The 12,227-nt window shown below is 39.3% G+C and overlaps 1 protein-coding gene across 1 annotated transcript; it reads right to left on the bottom strand.

Moving 5' to 3' along the window:
* Positions 1–473: 473 nt before the first annotated feature.
* LOC101662545 (60S ribosomal protein L36a-like) lies at positions 474–836 on the bottom strand. The gene has a single exon (XM_013004516.3). The coding sequence runs from the start codon at positions 834–836 to the stop codon at positions 516–518; it is 321 nt and encodes a 106-aa protein (XP_012859970.1). The 3' UTR covers positions 474–515.
* Between the last annotated feature and the right edge of the window lie 11,391 nt (positions 837–12,227).

Below are 12,227 nucleotides of genomic sequence, written 5' to 3'. Positions count from 1 at the left end.
GCCTGTCAGCACTAATGAGAAGGCAAAATATTCATATCTTTCTGCACTTATTAGTATTATACTATTGGCTAATTGATTAATTTGTTTATTTATTTTGGGTTCGATAGTTAGAGGTGGGATCCCCTACTGGTCTGATGTACATGGCATGATTACTAATACGGTGGAGCATCTTTTGAAGGTTTGTCATTCACCTTCTCTTTGATGCCCTTCCTCATTTCTCAATGACATGATTTGTTTCTCTCTTTTAGGTATTTATCCCTGTCTGTTGTGATTTGTCAAATACTTTCTCACAGTTTGTGGCTTTTATATTTACCAAGGTGAGAAGTTATTTGTATCAATGTAATGGAAATGTCAAACTTGGGTGGCTATTACTTTTTGTGTCTTAAGAAGAAAACGACCCATTCTGAAGGATAGTCTCTTATGTTTTCTTGGGAAGGCTTAAACTTTTGCTTTTTCAGTTTTTTTTACATGTAACATTCAAACTTTATGGTTTTGTCAATAAACCATGATGAAGCTTAGAACTGGATCACCTGGCCCTTTCTCTTCTTATCTCCTCCCAGTTCAAAATGCTTGCATCGCTTAATAGCCAACATTCTCTTAGATCTGCAGTTGGGCTCAACACACTCAAGCCTCAGCACAATCTTCTTTGTGGTTTTAGCCTTCTTCCGGAAAATTGGCTTCGTCTGCCCACCATAGCCACTCTGCTTCCTGTCATATCGTCGCTTTCCCTGGGCATACAGAGAATCTTTGCCCTTCTTGTACTGTGTCACTTTGTGGGGTTGGTGCTTGCCACACTTCTTACAGAAAGTCCCGTGAGTTTTGGGAACGTTCGCCATGTTTACAGGAGCGCTACCAGCACGAAAAGAAAGCCCAGGGCCCGGAAACGGAAGTATATCTCTTTTTCAGTTTTAAATAATCTCATGTCTAACTGATTTCTTTGGAAATGGATCTAATTTTATTTGATGTTTCCAAATGTAGACCAGTTATCTTAGAAAAATGTATACATGATTCTGTATCTAATACTTAGTAACTCCATGATTATAAACAACTATTCAATGTCAATAACAAATGTGTTTATTTACTTCTTTTATTTCCAATTTTTAAATGTATTACTTTTTTCTCTCCTCCCTCTTTTCTACCTCCTCATTTGTTCTTTCTTTTTTCCTTCTGTTTATTGCTTTCATTTCCTTTTCCGCCCCTCCCTTAATTTCTTCCTCCCCACTTTTATTTGGACCTATTATGTAGAAAATAACCTGAAGTGTAATGGTGAAATTCATGGTAAGCATGGGCAACTTTTGTACCTGATTTTAAAATGGCTTCTTCCATTCTTTCTGCAATAAGAATGATGCAACATTGCAGGTTTTATTTTTTCTCTTGAAGATCTCTTTACGAGCATAAGATACTGTACTATTCATGTCTTGCTACAACTTTATTTGGGGAGTAGAAAGATTAATTTTTATTTATATAAAATATTAGTTAATGAAATGAAGGGTGTTTTTAGATTGGAATATAGTAAAACCCCTTATATTTTTTAGATGAATGTCATTTGGTTTTTGATAAAACATCCTTTTCATATTTTGCTGAATTTTATTATTATTCTCTCAATGATTTGTGCATCTATATTCCTTTGTAGGAACTCTGGTGGTGCCTACAGTAGTTATCCATTGGGTTGCTAAATGCAAGGTCCCTAGTTTGAAACTACCAGCCACTCTGTGGGAGAAAGACAGGGCTTTCTACTCCAGAAAAGCATTTCAGTCCCAGAAACTCACGGAGGCTGTCCTATAGGGTCACTAGGAGTCAGCACAACTCTGTGGCATCGAGAATTTGAGATGTTCCTTTGTTCAATTGACTTGAAATATTCTCTCCAACATCTTTAGGCTGGAGGTGGGGTTGGGATTGTCCACAGAGTTGTGTAAGAAAACTTTCTGGAATGATGCAGAGTTCTATATGTTGCAGATATACTTTCATAGTTTATACACCTTTTTTCAAAGTTCATCTGTACATTTTAAACTGGTGTGTATTTAACCAATTAAAAAACAAACTCCCAGCAGTCAAGGATCCAATTTGAAATGAATCTACTGGAAAAACATTTATATGTGGATTACACATTGGGGAGCTAACCATTAAGTCAGATTTTCAAAACCTCCAGTAGCTCCACAGGGGAATGATGAAGCTTTCTGTCTTATCTTGGTGTACTTGCAATCAACAAATGGGTAAGGAAAAGCACCCAGGACTGATGAATTTATTGAGACAGCAAGTAGAATAAGGGTTCCTGGGGGGTACCATGGAGGAAGAGGTAAAAGGGAACTGCTGTCAAGTTCAAGAAGGAAGAGAATATTTTGAAACTGATTAGGGTAACAATTGTACAATTCTGCTTCATGTTATCGAACTATAAAATGATATGATATCTGCATTAGCTCCCAATAAAATGGTTGGGGGAAATAAAGAAAAGAGATGAGCCCTGGGCTTTGAAGTCACAGCATACGCACTTCATAAAAGACCTCAAAGTTTCCGCTTGTAGCCTGAAAGAAAGTCTTATTTTTGTTGTAGTAACAGAACTGGTATTGCCAAAAACTGAACCCAGAGTCTCTTCACAAGGTGGCTTATGAATTACAATACAACTAAATTCCCAACCTGAAATAATGTTGGACATTAAAGTGAGGCTATTGTTTGGGAAGGTATGGGACCCTGAAACTTGGCATGGGGACAGATGAGCTGATAATGAGGATGATGGGGACACTGGACTCCTACATTCCACTGAATCACTTTAGCCAACAGTACCACCTCCTCTATAAGATGATTACTTTACTTTGGCCTCTTAATCCATTATCAGTAAAATCTTTATCATCTTCATTTACATTTGAGGAGATCAACCCAACTGTACATGCTGACATGGCACCTGGGACATTGCATGAGGCAGACGTCTTACAAGACTTTACTGAGTTTTCCCAGGACACACCCTCACCATTCATTAGTACTTGTAGACCTATCACTAGATTCCAATCCCAGTGAGCCTCAAATGTTGAAGTACAAATAGAAACCCAGGAAGAGGTTCACGAATGGCTAAAGAAATACTCTCAAACATCAAACTCCCTACCACTGAGTCAATTCTGACTCAAAACAAACTGATAGGACAGATTAGAACTGCCCCCGTGTGTTCCTGAAATTGTAACTCTTCATGGGAGTAGAAAGCCTCATCTTTCTCCCAGAGAGCAGCTAGTGGTTTCAAACTGCTGACCTTATGGTTATCAGCCCAACTAGCAATCACTATGACACCAGGGCTCCTGAAAGAACTAATAGAATTTTCTAATATGTGGAAGCAGAAACTGGGATGGTAATTAAGGATGTGGGCTAATGTTTCAAGAAACCTAAGGTTGAGTAAGTCTGAGATTGTTGATATCGGAATTGAGTCTCCATTCAATGTTTCAGTTCATGAGGCTTAGGAGAGAATCTATTAAATAGGTCATTGGTTTTTTGGCTAGAGCATGGATTGCAAGATTGAACTACCAAACTTACCTGGATATACAGTAGAAACAGGTATCCAAAGACTTAGGGAAATTGGCACGTTAGAGTGGATTTATAGGGATAGACCTATAGATCCATACCTGGAATGATCCAAGGACACCGTTTATAAAAAAATCATAACAGTGAAGAACAAATTTATGAAAGGAGCACCCAATATTTCTGAAGATTCCTGTGATTGCTATTTTACGTAAGTCAGGTTTGACAGCAGGAACTGCTGTAATTGAATGAAGACACCTGTCTACACTGGGGATGATCAGGCTCCTCAGGGGTAGGGATCAAGTGGCAACACTTAATTGACAGAGATGAGGTGGATGTGAATACTGTAATGGACAGCAGAGTCTAAGTAGGAATCAGAATAGCCTGACTCATATGGACCTACATACAGTATTGGCTACTTAGACAAGGTGTCCCTAAGAGTGAAATAAATTGGAAACCTATTAAATATTTACTTGCCTGTAAATGTGAAAGAATTCTAGGTCAAGTGAATAGAAGTCTAACTTAAATCACTAGAATAGAGAGTCACAACCCCTCAATCAGTTCCCATCCTGGGGCCAGTTTACAGACCCATAAACCTTTGAATGAACCTCAAAAGAACCTCTCTATACCACCAAAAAATTATACTGCTAGTCTTTCCTCAGCGTTCCCCAAGGATTCTACAGCCTTTTACAACAGTGACTGTTTATTGGGGAAAAGGAGATAATTATAGTTTTTATCACTAGACACTGACTCAGAATTGACACTAATCCTAGGATAACAAAATGTTTTAAAGGCCCACCAGTCAGAGGAGCATATGGAGGTAAAATTATTAATGGAGTCTTACTTCAGATTCATCTCATGGTGAGTGTAGTGGGCCCTCAAACTCAGGTTTCAGAATTGGACTAGATGTACCTAGAATCCTCAAATAGATCCCTGACATGTAGAATAAGGACTAATATGGTAGGAAAAGCTAAGTGGAAGCCATTAGAACCACGTCTACCTAGGAAAACAGTAAGTTAAAAGCAATATCCCATTCTTGGCATGACTGCAGAGATTAGTGACACCATTAAGGATTTGACAGATGCAGGGGTGGCGAATCCCATCACTGCCATTAGCTTGCCTATTTGGCCTATGCACAAAACAGGTGGATTTTGGAGAATGACAGTGGATTATCATACATGTAGCTAGGTGGAGACACCAATTGACATTACTGTTCTAGATGGGCTTTCATTGTTTGAGCAATGGCCCACTAGAGAGTCAGATAAGAAAAAAGATTGGGTAATACTGAGACCAGTGAGACTAGATACTATATATTTCTTCTTTTATGGTGAAAGAGTAAGATCATTATCTTTCTTCCATTCATTTCATACCCTACATTTATTGAAGTATCTGAGATATTGAGAATAATAATTTTATTTCATCATCATCACCACCATTCAATGATCATAATGATCATATTAAGGTTCATTTGTGTCATTTATTGTAGTGCATGCATTATGTAATTTATTACTTCCAAACAACTCTGTGAGATTCCTGTGAGCCGATGTTAATAGTTTTTTTTAGTTATGTATTTCCTCCAAGAGTTAATGCAAATATTAATATAATTATTAGGCTTTTGCATACTTCACAAAAGCCTAATATGTATTATTTATATAAATGTATATACACATGCTATAATTTATATATAAATTAATAATAATATATCGATATTTCTAATTTAAATAAATTTTACTGAATCAATTCTCAACTTAAAATTTCACTTTCTCATGGGTGTTTCGATGGAGATTTTCATTAATTTCTACTTTCTCTGGAATGGCAAATTGATGAGCTTTTATGACAGTAGAGGAAACATGAAAGCAGAGGGACTTTCTGAATCACTGACTCTATCTAAAATATTTTGCACATGAATAATAGCTCAGTTTAGTATTCAGTACTTGCATGAAATATTGTCAGCTTAAAATGTGTTCTAACATTATTAGAGTAGATGAGTCATCTGATGGCCAATTTAACATATTTTATTTTCTTATGTAAATAAGCTGTCTGTTACTTCCTGATGTTGTAGAACTTTCGTTTTTAATTCCATGCATTAAAACATAAAACAAAGTAAGTATTTTATAAAGGTACCAATATCTTGCTATTAGCTATGCTTGACACACAGTGATGACTTCCCCCTGGTGTTTTCAATATTTCTTTAGGCTTTAATATCTGCATATTCATCTATATAATTAACTCTGATGAAAATTAATGTTTTGCTATTCTTTTCGGCTGTTCCTCCTAACATATGGGACACATTTTAAAATGAACCGAATTCTAGAATGAATACTTGCTTCAGCAAGTTGGAGAGGATAGTATCAATAGCTTTCAAGTGACGTCGTCGAGGCTCTTGAAGAGTCTAGAGACCCATGGATGATGTGAAAAGGCTGAAGTCAAAGAGCTCTTGCACAGCCCTCAAGCGGTGATGACGTCATCAGGAAGCCTTTGCGGCATTCACGTAGCTGCTGCAGCATTCTGACAACTATCTTGGCATTTCAAATATTGTCAGCCTCTCCGGTGAGACTGCTGCAAATTTGTGGTGTCAAGCGTGCAAAAACCTAAGCTACCCTTTTCCTATCAGCAAATCTTTTCATGAATGTCAGACATCGAAATGGGGAAAACACCAGTTGAAGGAGAGTACTCACTCATTGATTTGAGTCTCATCCATGGGGGAGGGGAGGCAAAGTAGTTTCCCAAAGGACCTGAGAGGGTTTCTAATCCTGTCGTATGCTAACGTGGGAAATCGGTGCTTTGGTGGGGACTTTGAGTTGGCAGCGGGTCCCCCTCTTTCTGGTACTGACACAAGTTCCCGGTGCTCTAGCAGCAGTCTCCTGCCGTTGCTACCGCATCCGATACCTGTATCAATCAACATAGAGCATTTGCTTATGACAGTTTACGCTTTTGTTGTTTTGCTAATCAGCCATCTTTGCTCCTGTGACATCTGCTCAGATGAAATGAGTAAACTGATCAATGGGCATGCACAGAACACACAAAACGATACAAGAGAGTCAGAACAAAACCAGATGGAGGAGTACTGACTGAGAGTGGGACAGGACAAACGGAGAACTTAAATGAATAAATAGTCAAAGACAGATGTGTTTGTATTATCTGGTTGATGCTTTAAAGGCAAAAAATGTTTTGGAGAAAAGAATCTTCAGATGACTTCTAGGTAAACTGGTTCAACAAAATATTGTCAAAACAAAAACTACACTTGCTCAGCGATGCACAGCACTTAGGATCTAAGAGATACTTCCTTAGATGAAGAAATGATTGATTTATCTCATTTTACCCGACTCTTATACAGGGGAAAGTAATCACATGGAGCATATGTTTGGGGCAGCTTCAGTCAAACACCTGGGGCTCTCTTACATCTGTCCTCAAGTGAAATGCTAGCCCTTTAACAAAAATAACCCATGGCAGGGCCCTGGTCTTCAGTGATTGAAAAAGACACAATTGTTTAGTTTCATTTCCTCTCATAAAAGTCTGTGTTATTTGTGGAGACAGTGTAAAGCTACTCCCATGGTTGACACAGGAGGGGAGGTATACAGATTCAGGAATAAAATGCAAAACCCATTTTACCTGTCATAAAAAGAGGAATTTATCACATATATAAACATGTACTTTTAATAAGTTTGTGGGTGTAGTACACGCACCCACAAAGATTTATGGCTTTGAAACCCCGTATGCAGTTGCTATGAGCTGGCATTGATGCGACGACAGTAGATGGAGTAAATGTATATATATCTCACTGAATATATGTGTATGTATCTCACTGAATCTGGCCTTCTGTATCTTTTAAATAGTCACAGAGGTTCATAACAATGGCATCTGTTAGTGTTATTAAAAATGAATATACTTTAGTTTTTAGGAAAGTGGATGTGATAGTATTACACAATATGCACTATAACGAGACCCAGAGTCCCTAGAATTTTGGAGAGAATTACATTACAAACCCCCCAAATCCTATACTAGGCTATGAGGAGAGGTATATCCCATTATTGTAATCGTGCCAATATTCTGAATGAGATCTTATGCAGCAAATTAGTGTGATTTGATTTTAAAGTCGGCACTAAATGGAGAGAAAGACCTGTCCTACGACACTTTTTCAAAAGGGAAGCTGCCACAAGGATGAGGGGGCATGAACTGCTGTGGAGGAATTGAAGTGTAATCCCAGTTACCATTTGACTGTAAAGAGCTATCTGTTCCTACTATTCCAGGACCTGTCAAATGTGGGCAGCTTGCTGGCATGGAGAAGACCAGTGCAAGGTGTTGTCAGTGAGGAGATAAAGAGTCCGTTTTGATGTTAAGTTTGTGAGATGAAGAAGGAGCCCTGGTGTTGCAATAGTTAAGTGCTTGGCTTCTCCAACCCTCGATGGCTTCACAGGAGGAAGATGTGATAGTCTGTCCCCATAAGGATCATAGCCTTGGCCCCTCAATGAGGACGCTCTTGGAAACCCTATAAATCAGAATCAACTTCACAGCTATGGGGCGTTAGACAGTCAAGTAGAGTTGGGAATGAACAGTAAAGTAAGACTTTGGAACTCAGAGCAAAGAAGACAGAATCATCTGAGTTATCAGGAAGCAAGTGGAATGTACGTGATCTAGGACTGCAGTGAGACTGCTGGCTAAGGGGACAGTCCTTAGGGTCAGAGCTGATGACTGTCAGGTAAGTCAATGCTCCCTCATTCCTGGAGCATCTGAGTGGCACAGAAGAATGTCCAGAAATCCTGTCAACTAGTTGTCCTTCAGTGGAGTTCAACTCATGATGGCTCCATGTGACAGAACAGAGCCCTGGTGGTATTGTGGTGACTTGCTGGGCTACAATCCACATGGTCAGAAGTTTGAAACCACCAGCAGCTCCGGGTGTGAATGACTGGGCTTTCTACTCCTGTAAACAGTTAGTCTCAGAAACCCCCAGGGGGTTGCTTTGAGTCAGCATTGACTCGATGGCAGCAAGCTTGGTTTTGTTTGGTAGGGATTTCTGGGCTGTATGTTTTATTAACTGGGGTGGCACAGTGAGTTGAAGCTTTGGGCTGCTAACCACAAGGTTGGTGGTTCAAGCCTCCAGCTGCTCCAAGGGAGAAAGATGAGGCTGTCTGTTCTAGTGAAGGTTTACAGCCTCAGAAACCCTATATAAATTCTCTGTGGGTTGGAATTGACGTAATAGCAGTGGGTTCCGTTTGGGTTAATCTGTATGAGAGCAGATTGCTAGGTCTATCTCCTATTGGGTTTGAACCATTAACCTTTTTGTTAGAAGTTGAATCATTGCACCATCCAGGCTCCCAAGACACATTATTCTAACATGAAATCTCAGATAGCATTTTGAATGGAGAGTGTGAAGAACAAGGCTTCTAATTCTGACACACGCTTTCCCAGCTTGTCACATCCCTTGTTCTCAGATCTAGCGGCCTATCCAGAGGCCTTTCTAGGAGACAGCATATACTTTGAACATACACATAGAAAAAGAGTTGCACTGGGCAGAATCCCCATACATACAATAGTTTCTAGTTTGCAAGACCCTCAGCCCAAGAGAGTCGCCATGGTGATAAAGCAAGACATTCTAAAACATAAGGAGTGCGACCCTGGGGAACTGGGCCAGGATACAACAGCCTGAAAACAGCCAAACCCTTTCTTTTTGTCTTACGATCCTCTTTACACACACACACACACACACACACACACACACACACACACACACACTCATGCCACAGATGTGTCCTTTTCGGTGGGGAGATGGCCTTGTAAGGACAGAGAATGAGAAAAACAGTTCTGTGTTTTAATTACCACCTGATAGTACAGCTCTTCGGGTAGCCTGGGGATATATGGATTATATCCATATTTGATGAAACAATGATTGTGGTAGTGATAGTGCAATGCTGCCTGATGTGAGCGAACTACTGAATTGGTATGATGTCTGAATTATGTCCTAATAAAATGATTTGGGGGAAAAAAATCCCGAGGAATGACCACAGTGCTAATTAGAAAGCATGCCCTTACCATTGCTAATTTGTCTTGAAATACTACAGTTCATGTGAGGTACATAATTTAGAGCACGGCCTGGAGTCTATTAGAGAAAATGTCACTTAGATTTACTGTTCGTGATTCCTTCTGTTAAGAGAGCAGCTGTTCTTGGGACTCCTGTGGGGCAGGACAGAAGTCTTCCTCAGATCCCGGGTGTTCCAGTTCACCTGTCCATACGACTGGCCAGCGCAGTTCTGATCTCAAGTCACATGGTACAACTGTGGATCAGAACAGGCTACAGAATGCAAAAAATAAATCTCTGTGGCTTTGGGGGCCCACCATCTCCTAATGTCCACATTGACACATTCACCACCACCACAAGGTTTGGAAATCAATTCTGTGCCAGAAAGCGTGTTGATTATTTTCATAATCTATTCACTTCCACAATAACCCCTTGAGTTTAATCTTGTCATCCTCATTCTACAAATGACATGATTTGTTTACGCCCAATCAGCCCAGAAATGTCTGGTTGTGAAAGAGATCATAGTCTGTCTAATTGCAAAGTCACAGTGATTCAAGCTTTCACTATTAATTTTGAGTTATTTTCTTAAGTCAATAGTTAGGGAAAGCCTGTAAAATTCTCTGTGGTAATCAATAAAATCAGCAGTGGCAGTGATGACTACAGACATTGCCAGTGCACGTGAGCCAAGCTTTGCTTTCTTTGGCTTTCATTTCATTTCCTCTCCTTCTCATTTCTTTCAGGTTCCTGAGGACAGTGGGAGATATAGCCTGACATAAAAAGATAAGGTTTAGTACATTGAGTTTATGTGCAAGTTTCTTCATGACTTGGCTTTATAAAAATATTTTTTAAGCCTTTTCTCTCAAGGGAGGCTGAGTACTTATGGATTTATTTTCAATATGTCTACTGAAAACATTTATTGTGCAAGCAAATAAAAGAGCCACTTTGTCAATGGCTTTATTGCCACTCAAAACAATTTTAGAGGGTAAGTATGCTGCGTCTGTGTGAATCACAGGCACTTAATGACTCTGGATAGAGATCAAGTGTCTCTGTCAGGAGAGGAATGAAATATCATGGATAACAGAAACAAATGTATGAGAAGAGACTCTCCTATTGACATTTGAAAGAGCCCTGGTGGCACAGAGGTTAACTGCTCGTTGGCTACCAGAAAGGCTGGTGGCTCATGGAGTCCCATCAGTGACTCCATGGAAGGAGGAGGTTGCCCCATGAAGATGTTTCTCTCACTATGACTAATGTGTCAGTCTGGATAGACTAGAGAAACAAATCTAAGGAGAGTCATATGTGTATAAGAAAGGGCTTTATATAAAGAATAATTGTACATTAAGAAAACAGCCCAGCCCAGTTCAGTTCAAGTCCAGAAGTCTGTTATGAGCCCATATATCTGATACCAATCTATAAATTAATCTTCAGACTCATGAAACATATGCAATGATGCGGAATGCAGGAAGATCATGAAACATATGCAATGATGCGGAATGCAGGAAGATCACAGGCCAGTGGGTGGAAAGTCTTGTGGATCCAGTGGCATTGTAAGCATCTCAGCATTGCCAGGGGTCTCCACATGGCTCTTCTAATTCAGACACTAGCATAACTCCATGTGTCTTGTCAGATGCAATGTCTCCCAGGGAGTGAGTCTGTGTCCTACCTCCAGCAAGCTATTTATCTCCTTAGTGCCTCCAAATAAGGTCATCAAGCTACGACCTGATTGACAGGCTAAACTCCACCCCTTCATTCTTAATCCTCTCAAATTGACAACAGATTATATAACTACCACAAGTAACACACCATCTCCATGACTGTAGATTTGGTTTATTGAAAACTTGAACTTTGTATGCTTATATAGATAATATATATAGTTATATATTGTATCAATTATATATAATAGAAACTACTCAATCATTCATTCAGTCATTCATTCAACAAGTACTTGTTGCCTACTATGTGACAGATACTGTCTGAGCGGATGAATGGAAACCAAAAATGATACAGCAAGGTTGTGTCATCTGTCTGATAAAGAACCAACAGCATTTCAGGAAGAAATCTATGTTATCCCAAAGGCATTAATTAAAAACAATGCTCAGGAATTGATGGGCTACCAATTGAAATATTTCCACAAGTTGATAAAGCACTGGAAGTACTCAGTCATCTAATGCCAGGAAATTTGGAAAACCTGGCCAACTGATTCAGAGAGACGCATATTGGTACCCATCTCAAAGAAAGCTGGCTCAACAAAATACTCAAAGTCAGAACATTATAATTGATCATCCAAGAGGCTGGACTAGATGAAGAAGAATATGGCATCTGAATTGGAGGAAAGCTTAGTAACAACCTGCATTATGTCAATGACACAACCTTGCTTACTGAAAGTGAGAAGGATTTGAAACATTTGCTGATGAAGATCAAGGATTGCAGTCTTAACCATGGATTACAACCCAAGGTAAAGAAAAACAAAATCCTCACAACTGGATCAGTAGGTAGCATCAGGATAAATGGAGAGAAGATTAAAGTTGTCAATTATTTTATATTGATTGGATGCACAATCAATGTTTATGAAGGCATCCATCAAGAAATCAATTGATGCAATGCATTAAGTAAATCTGCCATATAAGACCTCTTTAAAGTATTGAAGAGCAAGGATGCTACTTTGAGGACTAAGTGGTGCCTCATCCAAGCCATGGTGTTTTCAATTGCT

This window comes from Echinops telfairi, unplaced genomic scaffold, assembly GCF_000313985.2.
Source record: "Echinops telfairi isolate 266 unplaced genomic scaffold, ASM31398v2 ScPeMD7_3533;HRSCAF=4204_0, whole genome shotgun sequence".
Classification (NCBI taxonomy): domain Eukaryota; kingdom Metazoa; phylum Chordata; class Mammalia; order Afrosoricida; family Tenrecidae; genus Echinops; species Echinops telfairi.
Note: the sequence above shows the minus strand (reverse complement) of the source record. Positions and strands in the feature narration are given on the sequence as shown.